This window comes from Meriones unguiculatus, chromosome 10, assembly GCF_030254825.1.
Source record: "Meriones unguiculatus strain TT.TT164.6M chromosome 10, Bangor_MerUng_6.1, whole genome shotgun sequence".
NCBI lineage: Eukaryota > Metazoa > Chordata > Mammalia > Rodentia > Muridae > Meriones > Meriones unguiculatus.
This window is the reverse complement of record NC_083358.1, coordinates 82,504,112-82,520,188: the sequence shown is the minus strand read 5'-3', so window position 1 is coordinate 82,520,188 and position 16,077 is coordinate 82,504,112. Positions and strand designations below refer to the sequence as shown.

General features: G+C 42.9%; 1 protein-coding gene across 1 annotated transcript in view; it reads left to right on the top strand.

Moving 5' to 3' along the window:
* Positions 1-2,696: 2,696 nt before the first annotated feature.
* Positions 2,697-16,077, top strand: part of Prss12 (serine protease 12) — a 55,771-nt gene continuing 42,390 nt past the window's right edge. The window contains exon 1 of the mRNA XM_060392797.1: positions 2,697-3,885. Within this exon, the coding sequence (XP_060248780.1) occupies positions 3,414-3,885 (472 nt within the window). The 5' untranslated portion in view covers positions 2,697-3,413. The remainder of the gene's footprint in view (positions 3,886-16,077) is intronic.

Genomic DNA, 16,077 nt, shown 5'->3' with positions numbered 1-16,077 from the left:
TCCAATGAATTTCAAAGTGTAAATTCAAACTTAAAAAATAAATTTGTTCTGCGTTATAAAATTCAACCATAGCGAGAAAATGGAGATCGAATGACTGAGGTGCGTCATGAACCGAATGAAGCAGACAGAGCCTTCCTGTTCCTCTTGAGCAGTCTGTGTAGAGTCAGAGTCCAACAGTACTGCTGGGGAAGGCCTTGATCTTCCATGTCATTCCGGCTTAGGGCGAGTAAAGAAGACAGCAAATCAATGAAGAAAGAGTCACAGGCCTCTATTGCTAGACACTTCCTGACAACAGGATCCTCTGCCCAGAAACATACTATCAACCATTTAGTGATTCATCATGTTTACTCTGGATAATTTCTTTATTATCATTATTATTTAGCTTTTAATTAAACATCACATTGACATGCATGCAATTGTACTTTCACTCCTCTGCAAGCCTGGCAGTGCCTTTCACTTGCAAATCTCTGACAACCCCAAGGCAGCCCTGATATTGATTTTTTTTTTTTTTAATTTAAAGATGGGTGAGTAATACCCACTGTTTTTCTAATACGTTTTTCTGCACATGGGATTGTAAAGTAAACAGTGCTTTTACACCATCTGTTTGAAAGCTGTTAGCTTTTTTTTTAGAAAGAGCTCTATTTAAATCTTAAATGGCCCTTATGTAGAACTTATTTCATACATTCACTTTTGTAACTCTGTAAAAATAATATACTTACTGGCTATGTTTCCAAAGCAAACGACACAAAACCCGTTTAGCAAAACATGAAAAAAATGACTCCATCAACCGCCACGAAGCCCAATGTTTACAGCTAGGTTAGCACACAACCTGAAGAGATGTGGACGACCGTGTAGTGTGCTCTGAGGGCCTGGGTACTGCCTTCTCCCTCCGCAATAGCCAAGAGATTCTTTAGTTCCCTAGGGCTCCCATTACGATTTTGGTTCTCAATCACCGTAGCCTTTGAAACTCAGCCATTGAATTCTTTGGCCAGAAATCAATGTGTTTACTTGATGGGACTGAAAGTGACAGAGGAAGATTGCAGGGACCTGAGGGGACCTTTCACGTGCTGTGGCGGAGAGTACCTGTGAGAGGACGTTTGTGTTTCCTTTGCTGCTGCCCAGGAAGGGCTGGCAGAAAAAGAACGCACTATGCAGTCTTGACTGAGTTGCTGCCCGCTCTGCTCTCCAGCTCTAACACCTGAGATAGAGGGTGACAGGAATCTATGGAAGGTGCAGTTAGGGTCTGGCCTGATCAATATACAAGACTGGACGCAGTTCAGGAATTAATCTGGGCTTTGGAAATCCCACGTATGCGCACGTCTGTGGCAACAAGGACCAGTGACAGAAGGGGGAGGGAAAACGTTAGCAGGGATAGAATGATACACAAAGAACGTCGCTAAATCACGCTTTGCCTGCAAAACAGAAGGCAAAACCCAAATTGAGGCCCCCAATCCACACTCCAATTACACAAATGCCATTTTATTTTCTAAGAAAGGTATGTTTTCAAACCGAAGCTATGAAATCCAGATGTGGTGTTTCCTATGGGTAATTGTGTTCTGTGTGCATCATTTTTTTAAATGTAAGGAGGGCATGAAAAGCTTTAGTTCCTCTTTGAGACAGGAAGTGGGAGACAGGCCTGACTGCCCATGGCTTTGTTCTCTGAAGCTCAGCTCCAACAATCTTCTTAACTCTAAATCTACATGCATGATGTATGTGCATGTGTGTGTGTGTGTGGCATGTGTGTATATATATGTGTGTGTGGTGTGTGTGTGTGCATGCATGTGCATGTGTGTTTGTAGTGTGTGTGTGTGTCTGAGGTGTGGTGTCATGGAGGGAGGTGAGGAGACTGGGGTCCAAGAACGCCACTCCAAAGACCAAGACAGCTTCTCCCTGGGCAGTCACATACAGCCCATGCTGGAAGAGACAGCTAGAAAAGAAAGAGCCTGACCTGGATTTGAACTGTTTTCCTATGTCAAAAGTCTGTGATGGACAGGCTCTGTCAGCTCCTACCATAATAACCAAAGTTACCAACCCCAAATTCATATTATTTTACTCTCTGCCCCAGGTACAGTCTCAACTATGTTTTTGGAGGCAGAAAAAATACTAGTGGAAAGAAATCAAAACAATTAATTAAACTACCTTTAATTAAAGACCTTGAATAAAGACTTGACAAATGCACTCACGCTTGGGTTCCTAATCTTTATTTCACACAATAAAAAGACTCATAATAAAATGTTGGATTATGTAAAGCCAGGTACAGGGACCCCAGTTTCTGATTAAAACCCGGGTTTTAACAATAGGCATTTAAATTTTGTAAAGTTTTCTTCAAATTGCATCACGTTACAGAACACAGTTCCTTCATCGCAGAAACATGGTCACTCCAGAAAGCAAGGTTGTCATCTTCATCCCCTGCTTCCTGCTTCTTCTTTAACTTAGTGGAATGGTCTAGAGCAATCGGCAACCCTAAACATTCATCCCCAGCTAATTCTCGAAGTTCTAAAGCAACAGGCTTGGGGGTGGCACAGGGGGATGTTGGAAGGTATCTACTGAAGCATCAGAGAAACGAAAATCGCCCGCAGGTAGAGTCTACTTTGAAGCTGGCTTGAAGAAGTTCAGCTCTTTCCTGGAGCAGCAGACCAAGAAGCTTAATTCGAGTCCTGGCCCTGCAGGCCGGAGGCAGGTGTCGGCAGCTTCTGTGGAGGATGGAGGTCAGGATGCATCCCTATTAAAAAACCCAGCAACTGGCGTCCAGGGCATCTGGTGGAAAGTGGGAGGCAGGAAGGAGAAGGCTCAAGCTCCTTTGGGTGGGTCTGCCAGGGCATTTAATTTCCGGTATTTGTTCGTTGGTACCCAGCGCAAAGCTTCGAATCTCAAACCCAGTGAGTGGTGCCGTGGTCCTTAAAGGACTCAGCTCAGCCAAGCGGTTTTTTAACACTTCTCAGGGGCTTTCATAACTTCTATCCTGTGAGCTGCCAAGGCAGAGAGGTGCATCTAATTCCATCCACATTTCTCCAGAGATTGCAAAACACAGACAGGACGACCGAGAGCGGGAGGGACGGGTGCCAGGCGGGAGCCGCCAGACAGGGCTGTGGTGTGTGCCTCTTGGCACCAGCAGCCTAGACCGTCCCCCGCGTTGGCACCGAGAGCCCGCGCCTGGGGCTGACAGCCCAGGGCAGGGTGGAGGTCAGGCGACTGAGCTCCTAGCGCTCATCGCCTCTGGCGCTCCCAGCCTTTGCTCTGGGGGGCGGGGGTAGGGGGGAACCCCTCGGGTCGCTGTGCAGTCCTGCGCCTGAGCCCCGGACAGCAGGGCGGCGGTGCAAGCGTGGGAGGGGGCTCTAGGACTCTGGCGGCCCCGCCCCGCCCCCTCCGCGGGGACCCAGAGCCCAGCATGGACCACACTCGGAGCCGCAGCCATGGCGCTCGCCCGCTGCGTGCTGGCTGTGATTTTAGGGGCATTGCCCGCACTGGCCAGCGCTGATCCCGCCTCACGCTCGCCCCTGCACGGCCCGCACCCGTCTCCACTGCGTCCCCAGCACCACGTCCCCAGCTCGCGCCGGCCACCCAGGACCTCGCGCTTCCCCTTCCCGCCCCGGGACCCCGCCGCCCAGCGCCCGCAGGTCCTCACCGCCCGGCACACGCCCCCAACGCTTCCACGCCGCTGCGGGGCAGGAGAGCCGTGGGGCAACGCCACGGTCCTCGGAGTCCCGTGTCTGCACTGGGACCAGGTGCCGCCCTTCCTGGAGCGGTCGCCCCCGGCCAGCTGGGCTGAGCTGCGAGGGCAGCGGCACAACTTCTGCTGGAGCCCCGATGGCACGGGCAGACCTTGGTGCTTCTATCGGAACGCCCATGGCAAAGTGGACTGGGGCTACTGCGATTGTGGTCAAGGTGAGTGGCATCCCTGGCCACCAGGGCGCGGGGCCGCCCCCCTTCCCCCGGAGGGGGAGGGGGAGGCTGGCACAGAGGCAGCCTGGCTCCAGGACAGTACCTGTGTACCTGGAGACGGGGGAAAGTGGTTGCGGGTTTGCATTGTGGTGTGGTGGTGAGCTGGGTAGCCGCATAACTAGAAAAGTGCGCTCATTCACACAGTGTCAGTCAGGAAAGAGTGCATCTTGGGAGGGGACAGTCAAGGGGACACGAGCTGCGCAGGATGCTCAACACTAGAGGTCTGTTCGGCCACGGTGTGTGTGTGTGTCCCACTGGCAGAATGAGTGCGCGGCTGTGGGTGTCTGTTGTCTGGATCAGCTAGCCTTGACGAGGCTATACAAAAGAGGAAAAGTAAAGAAAAACAGACAGACGTTTGCTGGCCACTAGTTTGGGGAAGGGAAATGTTAAATGTAAGATGAGTCCCAGCAAACTTTCTCCCCTCTATGGACCCGGATTTGGAAAACGGTGGTGAAATGTTTACCTCACCGCCATTGTTGACTTTAAAGCATGACAAAATTCTCAGGCCAAAATACAAAGACAGTTATGTTCTGGGGCGCCGTACGGTAAATAACACCAGGGAGCGAAGAACAAAGGAAACGAGGGGGCAGAACAGGGACTGCCTTAGTAACTGAGGAGGCAGCCAGAGGCAAGTGAGGTCTGCAGCAAAACCATTACTTAAGCTGTGCGTGTCATTTATGCGAAGTCGGGATTAAGAGTCAACTTCTGCAAAGAAAGTCACTCGGGTATCTTAAGTTTGTAGTAACAGAAATCTCACATTAATAACGTGAACGCAAATAATAATAACCTACCTTCACAGAGTACTTTCCTCTGCATTGTTCGGGGTTTGTATTTAATATTAAGGCTTTAACTTTTCTCAACAACTGGGGAAGAACAGAATTTTGACTAGCTCCCAACAGAACAACACTTTTCTGCTGTCAATGACACTGTATGGCAGGAGTCTTACAAATTTCCTGAAGTGTATGCTTCCGGCCTTTGGAGGTAACCTTTTACAATGTCGTTCCCTTTCTCAAAGGAATTTTATTTATTTCTGCCCTCAATTGAGTTAGTGCTTCAAGTTAAAGGGGAGTGATACGAAGGTTAAGATCAATTATTCTTCGTCCTAGAGAATGAAGTCATCGCTGTACTCATGTTTCATGGACAGAATGCCAATGTGCCTGTAAAGCACCGAGATGATGTCAAGCAAAGAGCTCGGTGGCTACCTCACTCACTCCAAGCGATTTTAATGAAACGCTTGGGTCTAGCGACCATTGGCAGCTTTTTATTATTATTCTTAGTTTCATACATAGATAGGATAGAGAATTATTAGGGAATTAATATGTAAGAAACAACAGACAGTTTCCCTTCAAAACATAGAACAAAGGAATTCAAAGTTAAAACATGATGGTGGTCTACTTCTCTTTTCAAACATGCAAGCAACCTTCAGTTTTATATTCTGTGAAGAGAATAGATTATTTTGAATTCCCCACACCGCCTTCTTTGGAGAGAGATTAATTTCTTTTCAATGCCTTTAGGTTCATAGCTAGTTTTTATCAGCCAAAATCTCGAATGTGGTTGTGTTTAGGTAACAGAATATAAGAGAAACAAAAGAAGCCACGCAGGGTGAGCAGCAAACACAGGAAGAGAACTTGGCTTTGTAATACCTAATCCACTCTTACAGGACCCAACCTTGATCACCGAAGCCTTGAACACTGTCACTCGCTCCTGCAGGTCTGGCTAGCTATACCCCATGCTTCAGAGATAGCCCACGTACTCCGGATCTTATCCCCACATGTTAGGGGGTTGGGCAAGAGTACTAGATAGTAATGAGAGAATGTTGGATTGTTCCTTAGACAACACTGATGCTGTTCTGATAAGGCAATGCTGGGTACGACCCTGAACTGTTAGAGCTATGAATTTCTAAAAAAATATACATATATATTTATTTGTGTGTATTGATGCTTGGCTCCAAGTGTATGTGCGTGCATGTATGAGTGTGTGTGTGTGGTGTGCACAGAGGTGTATGACCTGTGTGCCCTTCATTTACAGCCCAGAAAGGACAACTCATCCCTCTACCCTCCTCGGAGCTGCTGTAACAGGCATGGGCAGGGTGCCCCACTTGTTTTGTGGGTGCTGTGATCCAAGCTGCAGTTACCATGATTACATAGTCAGCACTCTGAGCTGCTGAGGCTTCTTTCCAGCTCCAGAAGAAAAATCAGTTTTTGAGCAAATTAATTAAAAGAATTTTTTCAAGTTCTGGGCATGTACTCAGAATGACCTTGTCTAGTTATTACAGCAAGGACTTACTGAACACTCCCTTTGCACTGGATGTGGGACTAATAATTTCATGTTTGTTTCATTTATTTTTTTCGATAATCACCCTTATAAAGGAGCCCTGTAATATCTACAGTTTTCTGTTGGAAATCCTAAAGTCATGTCGCCAGAGAAGCAGAAGAAGATATGATAGGATGTGTACACAGACGGGCACATTTTCACTTCACAGCTCATTTCCCTCCATTTCTTTATTTGTATGCGATGGAGAAATATCCGTGCTGTGTTGCGACACTCACTTGTTAGCTTGTGGGCTAGTCGAAAGGGCAGAAAGAAGGAAGAGGGATTATGTACAAGCACAATGCACATTATTTCCAGCTTCTCAGGCTCTAAAGGTATTGTTTTTTTTGTTTTGTTTTGTTTTGTTTTGTTTTCCTTTACAGAAAACTGGAGCAATAAAAAAGAAAAATATGTGGAAATGTGATCCCTCCTTTAAGGCTTATGCTGGGGTCAGAGTAGAGTTTAGAGTCCCATGCAGAGAGGGGATGAAGCAGGGCTCTCCTGCAGGATGCTAACAGAACAGAGTGGGCATCTCAGGTGAGCAGGGTGTGAATAGTCCCTTAGCTCATATATCAGAGCAGGGTACGTATTCTTTGGTTCTGGCTCCAGGAAATGTATGTGTTAGGAATAAAACATCTTTCTGGGGATTGGGATACCTGAGTCAGTCCAGGGAGCTGGTTCTCATGGGGAACATTAAACTTTACTTAGAGAGGACTGGCATGATGGTTTAGCAGGTAAGGCCATTTGCCATTAAGACTGATGACTTGAGTTGGATCCCTGGGACTCTCATAATGTAAGAAGAAAACTGACCGTTTCAAGATGTTTTCTGACCTCCGTGACCGCACCATCTTGGTCACTGTTCTATTGCTGTGAAGGAACACCACGACCAAAGCAATTCTTATTACAAGAGAACGTTTAATTGTGGGCTTGCTTGCAGTTTCAGAGGTTAGTTCATAGCATCATGGAGGGGAGCATGGAGGCATGCAGGCACACATGGTGATGGAGAAGTAGCTAAGAGTTCTACATCCTGACCTATTTATCTATCTACATATCTATCTACATATCTGTCTATCTACATATGTATATATATGTATGCATATATAGATATATAGAGAGATATTGGGCCTGACATGGGCTTTTGAAACCTCAAAGTCCATCCCCAGTGACACACTTCTGCCAGAAAGGCCCCACCTCTTAATCCTTCTAATCTTTTCAAGTAATGCCACTCCCTGGTGATTAAGCATTCAAATATATGAGCCTATGGGAGATATTCTTAATCAAACCACCACAGCCTCACTTCCAAATAAATAAATGTGAAACAAGATCTAAATATTCACCTAGAGACTTGTCAAAATGCTTGGGCTCTAACCTCAGGATCCTAATTCCCACGTCCAGGTCAGGAACTGCAAGGTGCCCTTTTAGGGGCCAGTCAAAGTGAGCAGGTGCTGCTTAGGTGACTATTTCAAAGCCCAAGAAAACCTATGGGAAAGCATCAGGCCGTTGCTGGAAGGTATAGTGAAGGATGATGTCAGCTATCCTGTGACTTTACCTTGCTAGGCCCTAGCCTCAGAGCAGGCCTGAGGTATGCCAACATTAGTTTTCTGTGTGGTTTTACAGAACAGCACATTGGTATTTATTTTGCCGGCCTGCGGTGGTAGACAGCACAGTTTACCAGAATATCCATCTTAACCGAGTGGGAGCGAGGGGCCTCTCTCACATTTCCACGGGCAGCTGACCGCATCCTTCCAAAGAGCCTTTGCGATGAGATAGTGCTTTCCTGACTCAGGCCGGCAATCATCTTCACAGTCTCAAGTTATTACAGTCCAAGGGGTGACCTTCTGCTTGCTCCGTCCTGGGAACCGCCCTTTTAAACCAGCAGTGAATTAGCCTCACGAGAATAAATGATAAAGGATCAGAAGGAATCTGTTAGTCAGCTTCACCCCACTGCGACAAAAGGCCTGAGTTAATCAATGTGAGAGGAGGAGAGGTTTACTCAGGCTTCTGTTTTCAGAAGTTTCAGCCTGTGATCCATTTAGCTCCATTGTTCTGAGGGTTCTTCTGAGCAGAGCATCATGTGGGGAGCTGACAGAGCAAGGCTGCTGGTGGCTTCTCAGCTAGGAGAGAACAAGAGGTCCCAATTCCCCTTCAAGAGTATACTACACAATTACCTGGCTTCCTCTGACCAAGCCCAACCTAAGGGCTCCAGTATCTCCCAACACACTCGGAGGCTGGTGGCCAAACTTTAGCACTTGGCTTTGGGGAATATTTAAAAAAAAAAAAAAGAAAATCCCAAGCCTTACTGGAGTGAGTCCCAGATCCAGCCTTTCTCATGCTAATCTGCTCTTAAATACCTAACCACCCCAAATCTCTTAGTTAAAATAGATAGGCTGGATGAGTGGGCTAAATGCCGCTGTTCATAGGCATACTTTTTGGAAGGCCATATGCTGTTAAAGTGTCAGTTAAAGAGTTAGCTGAGTCAGGTGTAATGAGTGCCCAGGAGTCTGAAGCAGGAGCATTCATTACCTATGAGTTCAAGGACAGCATGAGTAACATGGTGAGTTCCAGGCTAGCTAGGGCTACAGAATGAGATGCTATCTCAAAAAGGAGGGGGAGGGGTAGAACTCCCCTCTCCTCCTGTATGCCTTTTAATCCTGAATCTCCATTCTATGTGGCAGGTGTTTAAGAATGTTTATTATCAATACCAGATTTGATGCATTTCCTAGCAGGATTTTAAATGTGTAGCTCAATCTGGCTGCTCTCTTCGAGTTGAGATTTTATTCAACTTTTAACTTCCCTGACATCCATGCAATATATACTATTGCCTGCAAATAGTATCTTAAAACAAAACAAAACAACACCTGAAATGCTTTGTCCTCTAACAAAAGTGTAAATATCATCATCTCCATAATTCAAGGAAGTCTGGAAGAAATAAAGGACATAAACCAAATAGATCAGTCAGCTTGGTTTGGTAAATCTATCTCCTTCTCAAATAAAACAAATGAAAAGCTAAGCCAATTGGGTTAATTGGTTAACACGATGTGCACTTATTTTAAGAGAAAGAAGCATCAACAAAAATAAAGACCTACTCCTAGAGCTTTTGGAACTACTAGGAAAGATAATATTTATAATATGCAGTAATCATAATAAAATTTTGGAGCAGAGTTTGGTTCAGAGCAAAAAATTCATGTTACCACACCAATCTTTTTTCATATATTATTGAACTTTACAGGCATGTGAAGCAATTAATTTTTGTCATTTCCATTGTTTTAGTGAAATAAGATGAACGCCTGCCAACAATACCAAGCTACTGTCCACATCCTGACAAGAATATTCTTAAAACAGAAATTCCAGCATATCAACTACTCAAAAGAATAAGAAAGACTCCATTACACTTTGGAGATGTTAATACACGTATGCCATTACATTAAATATACTGCTATGTGCTATACCAAATGTAACACTAGCAAATATTTTAAATATTTGTATTCATGTCCATTACAGATGATGAAAAATGACATTATCTGAAAACAACTGAATTGGGATGATGTTTGTTGACTTTTTTTAGGTATAGTAAAGAATGTTCAGTTAACTTTGATAGTTTTTCCAGCTTATGCTGGTCCTATCTAAAAACATTCTCACCTGTAACTTACATCTGTTTAAACACTGTGGAGCAGTAGACTTACATCATAACATCCCAGGTAAAAACGAAGTCAAACGATCTTTTAATGTTAGAACATTTCCCTGAACTAACATCTAACTGAACTTTATTTGCCTCCATTAGTTCCCATCTATAATTCATGGTAATTGTCCATTTATTATTCATGTTGCTACCTTTAGTAACAGTAAAAATATGAGTTGGTCTAGTTCAAAGGGAGAAAACATGTGAGTTCAGAGTGAAAAACCAATTCTACTCATTGATGTTATGTTTACTGGACACTTATAAATCTCATGACCTATTCCTTGGTTTAAGACATTTCCTATGACATCTTATGAATGAGCGCAATTTAACCGTGCTCAAGCTATGATTAAGTTATACTGACAACATTAATATGACCCTCGCAGAACATTTCACAAATTTTGCGTCATCACACCATTTACCCACAGGCAAATGGTCATACAGCACTGACTGATGAAAGGAAACTAAACGATAAGCTTCCAACCAGTCTCTCAGGAAGAGAGTCTCAGCAGGGTAATACCAGAGAAGCTGCCATCTTTTTCCAGCTAACCCATAAGTACTTCAAGTTGAAAGCCTTGAAACAGAATGGCTAGGATCACCATGTCGGCTAGGCCAGAGCAGCCTTTGATGGCCTATGGGAAGCGCTTGTTGCACGTTGTCTGTGAGCTTCTCCAAGCTCTTGCCTCATGAAAGAGTGACTCACATGATGGATTCACATGATGGAGGCCCTGTGTGTGTCCTTCTGTCTGAATTTCCCCTTCACACAGTAGCACAGTCATGGCACCCACTCTAACTATCTTGTTCTAACTTGACTACCTATAAAGACCACATGCAAATGAGACCATATTCACAGGTACTGAATTAGCACTTTAACAGCTTTTACCTTTAACTCATCAGGTGGGTTTTAATGCTAATAGCCATTCTCTACTTCTCTTGAATTGATAGAGAGTGATAAAATGGCTAACGATACCTCTTCTTCCATGACATCTGTTGGGAAAAATTTATTTCTTCAGGTTTAATGCTTTTATTTTAAAGTTCATAAACTTTATTATTTTTAAAAAAGCCCTTGCAAACAAAATTACAACTCAGTGAACTTTATACAGTTGGAATTGCCATTCTGAAACAGTGGCGCTTCACACCGGATTTTACACTTTCACTGTGAAATGTGTTTTTATGCACTTATCCACCACCAAACAATTCATGACACAGTAAGAAACAGAAAAACGATCAGCTTTATATTTTGCAGCATAAGCTCATGCTCGTTACCCGCACTCAGTCCTTGCTCATTCCCTTAAATGTAGATATTACTATGCTATGCCTGCCTATGTGCTTTTGTTTGCACATTTTCATATGTTGCTGGCTAGATTCTGCATATGAGGAAGAGCGTGTGGAACTCTTAACAAAGCTGTTCACGAGGCCAATTTCTGTAACACAAGCCCAGGTATCTTTTGTGTTCTCTTTTCTCTGTAAAGCTAAACATACATCTACTCAAAAGAGAAAAAAAAACCAAAAAACCTATAATCGAAAATGATAGTAAGTTATTTTTTTTTTTTTTTTTTGCCAAGAATTAAGAAAGTAGAATGCTAAGCATTATTGGGTATTGAGTCTTTGTGTGTGTGTGTGTGTGGCACGTGGGGGGCGGGGGTGGTAACCATTCATCTGATGGTCTTTGATGCTCTTCCTGACAAGCTGTCTTGGGCACCTTCTCAGCTTTACACATCCATGACTGGGTTGGCATAGACATTTATAATGGCTGACACAGTTGCCCTCAGTCCTCTACCTGAGATAGAAAAATTTAAGGGATCACAGTAGCGAAATGCAGACATTTAGAAGATAACATTTTCTGCAAATTTGCCCTTGTGATATTTGAGGGCAGTGGAGGCTTCCATTTATTAGAATACGACCCAGAGAAATTCGCTACCACTGCGAGAAATGTTTCAGAAGTAGCACGGTGGAGGCCTGTGTGAGGGAAGGGGGCAGACCATTTTTGATCACACAGTGTTGCGGTGATTGAAAAGTACTTCCCAAGCAAAGAATTTAGTTCAAAGTTTATGTGGGAAATGATGCTGTTGGTATGTATGGTAGGAACACTTTGAACTTTATGCCTGGTCTGCTTTTTATCATTTTCTTATACTGAGCTAAGCTTATTTCCCTTTCCCACTTATAACAGTGTAGCTATAAATTTATACAAATGTGTGTGTACATATACACACGTCATATTTATAGCCCTACGGCAAATTTGTGTGGTCCTTAGGACAAAGTCAGCTCTGCTGTAGAATCCTGACAAAGGTTCTGTTTTCCCTTCTCTGTGGTCAGAAACTCTGAGGCTGTCTGTGCATCTGCCTGGCTAGTTTACTGCCTTGTAACCCCTAGTAAATTTATTGTGATGTTTGCTTAGGTTTGGAGGCAAGGGGACAGTGCCGGACAGTAGTTCAGGGCGTGATTGATCATGCCACAGCAACTTCTCAGTGGTCTTAGATACAGCTTCTCCCATCCACAAATTAAAATCTGTTATAAATTGTTTAAGGTTGCCACCACTTAAGCGTCCTTGGATAATAGGCACAAGAAGAGCAAAGTTCTCTATCTCTCTGACAGGGAGCTCATTTGTGGATGACACACAAAGTGGGCTTCTCAGAATTCTGACTGTGTATGAATTTTTCTTAAGGGAAAACTGGATGAGCAAACCTCATTTATTGTTACATCACAGATAGATCTAAGTGACTCCTGGCACTCACGGTGTGTTCACACACCTGAGAAGGTATGGTACACCAGAACCTTGGCTTGGAAACCGTTTCTACTGCCTTTGGATGTTACTGGGGGTTTCTGCTTCCCATCTCTAAACGCCCCTGTTATTTAGGTGATGGAACACCATTTCTTGTAGATAGTATTGTTACACACTATTTTTTTAAATTATTTTTTATTTTTCCAGAGTATAATATAATTAGATCATTTCTTCCTTCCCTTTCCTCCTTTCCAACCCTGTCATATACCTCTCCATCTCTTCCAACTTAGTGGCCTCTTTCTTCATTAATTGTTGTTATGTTCATATATGTATATACATTACATTCATATATGTATATACATACATATTCCCAAATAAATAAATACAACAATCTCACTCTGTATATTGCTGATATGTAGATTTTTAGAGCTGATCATTTGGTACTGGATAACCAATTGCTGTACTTTTCCCTGGGGAAGACTATTTCTCCTGGGGAGGCATTAAGTCTCCCTGTTTTTTGTTTATATATTTATAGTTTGTTTTTGTTCCTAGAGCATTCTTCTGGCTCTGTTGAGGAATTCGGTGGTAGTGGTAGTTAATACAGATAATGCGTCAATTTAAATGCATTTTCAAACAACATAAATAAATTATTTGATTGAAACAAATGGCTGGAAACTTTAAATAAAAGACATAAACTGCTGCTGTTTGTGGTATTAATAGTATGACATCTACCTGTAGAACATTTGTGATTTAAAACAATTTTGAACTATTCGAACCCCTCAGACACATTTCTTTAATTAATTACTTATTTGGCGCACACTCTCAGTGGCTATGCCTACACCTCAGATGTGTGTAAAGTCAGAGGACAGTGTGTATTAGTTTGGCAGTTTAGCAGCAGGTAAGTCTCACTGACTCCAGACGTGTTTCTTTTAAAATGTTCTGTGCGTCAAATGTTTTAGTTGGTTTGATAGGGAACTTCTCTTGCTCTGTGTGAATTTAAAAGCTGAGACCTTCTGAAGAATTCAAAATGCCCTGTCATACATATGGTCTTCTTCTGAGTGGTCAGGATTTGACACTATAAACTTTGCCTCCCTTATTATTGCTTTTTTTGTTTGTTTGTGGTTTCATTGTGAGCCATGATATATATTTTTTTTCTTAAATGCTTCCATATCTCCTGGGACTGAAGTTGAGGATGTTTGTGAGCCGCCATATGAGTGATGCACACAAAATCAGGTCTCCTGCAGGAGTAGCCATCCGTCCAGTCCCCAGTCTTTACATCTATATATTATTCCTTGAGAATGTCATACATTGAACTTTAATCATACACACCCCTCATTCTCTCCTTTCAACTTCTCCTAGACTCCTCTCTCCCCAGGATGCCCTCCTCTAAACTTCATTTCCTCTGTGTGTGCGTGCGTGTACACCACACTAAAGTGTGCTAGCACTGCCCAAGTGCACGTGGATGTGATACCAGCCACTGAAGTATGGATAATCTACCATCGACCACACTCTCTTTGGATCGAAGAAAGGATATAAACTATCACCCAGCAAACACAAACAAGCAGAGAAGCCAATATGATTGTCTAGATCATCCTTTTGTGACCCTGCCCCCTTTAAAGCACAAGGTCTTCTAAATAAAAGCAGGACAATGTGGCTTTCTGGCTGGGAAGACAGTTCATACATACAATGCTTGATTAATGGATGCTGTACTGTAGCATGCAGGCAATTATACATATCGCCATGTTAACCAGTTAAGTGTTGGATATTTTTAAATTATAAACCATCTATTTTATGCATATTATGCACAAAATATTGATGCATATTAATGAGCTAAAAGGAGATCCCATCTTCATGCTATTATTTTATAAATTAGTTTCAAGGTCTTAAAGGCACTCGTTTAAAAATTCTAACAGGATACTGGAGCTGGAAGAAATCTTCTCCTTTTCTTCTCCTTTTCCACGCTGATTGGCAGAGTGTGGAGACACTTGCTGCTCAGAGTGACATTCAGCTGAGGCCAGAGCCCAACCTAAGCCTCACCTGGCCAGTTAACAGATTTCTTGTACAAAAATATCTGAACTTCTATTTTACGTCTGCAAATTGCCCATTTTCTTTTCGGTGGTGTCTTACAAGCAAATATTCAAGAGCAATGGTAAGAGGCTTCTGAGGGCAGGAGAGACGACTCAACTGCTAAGCCAGCTTGTTGCTCCTGTAAAGGACTGGGTTTCAGTCCCCAGCACTCACTTAGTGAACAACCATTCACAGCCCTTACTCCAGGGAACCTGATCCCTTCTTGAGCTCCAGGTCACTAAGCATACACACAATGCACGTATGCACACATGCAAGCAGACGCTCTGCACACACAATAAAATTAAAAACATAAAGTTGTAAAGGTTTCTGACTGGATACTTTGAGTTCCTTGACCTATACATATTCAAGTGTGTGGTGCGTGTGTGTGTATGTGTGCGTGTGTGTGTGTGTTCTAGAGCTTTTCCTTTTTTCCCTTTCAGCTCCAACTGTATTAGTTTCTTCCATTTTTAAGAACCCTTTGATAACTTTTTTTTTTCTTACATTTGATAAAACTAACATCTGCCTTTGGATTTTCAGAGGAGACAGAATAACAAAACAAACTTCATTATCTGGACTGGGCCATATTCCCATTTACTGGAGTGAAGTTTGTTGTCAAGGAGATTTAAAAACAGTGTTTTGTGAAACAGACATCTGGCGAGTGGGGTGTGACCCTAGAAGGTGGCAGCTGCTATCATGTGTAGCTTTTCCCAATCATGAAAAATACTTCTAGTTTCGCTCTGCTTTAAATATGGTTCTAGATGATAAATGTGCCTTAGTTAAATCATTTCCATAAGTGTTTAAATACAGAAATACGTCAAAATGATATTCAACAATTTAATTAAATGATTGTTGAATGTGAATACATCTAACTCTGAATTTTGGTTGGCTTTTAAATAGTATTTAATTTTATCATTTTTTTTAAAAAATAAAACTTGGTTACAGAAATACTATGCATATGAAACACTTATTTTGGCAACAGCAAATCATGGAAGGTGCAAGATCATCTTGATGCCAAATATAAAATATTGCAACTGGGACAGAATGCTTTGCTAATGTATAATTGTCCTAAATTACTTTCTCATCATTGTGATAAATACCCTGACAAGTGTGACTTAAGGGAGAAAGGGTTATTTTTGGCTCAGAGTTTCAGACAGGCATGATGTATCATGGCATGAAAGACATGGCAGCAGGTAGGGAAGGCATAATCACGGGAGAAAGAGGTTAGCTCTTTCTCTCCATTCACACTCAGGAAAAAGGACAGTGAACAGGAAGTAGGGTGTGGCTATAAGACCTTTATTCTCGATCCAGGCACCCACTTCCTTTGCAGCAAGGCTTCCCAAACAGCTGTAGTTACTGTGAA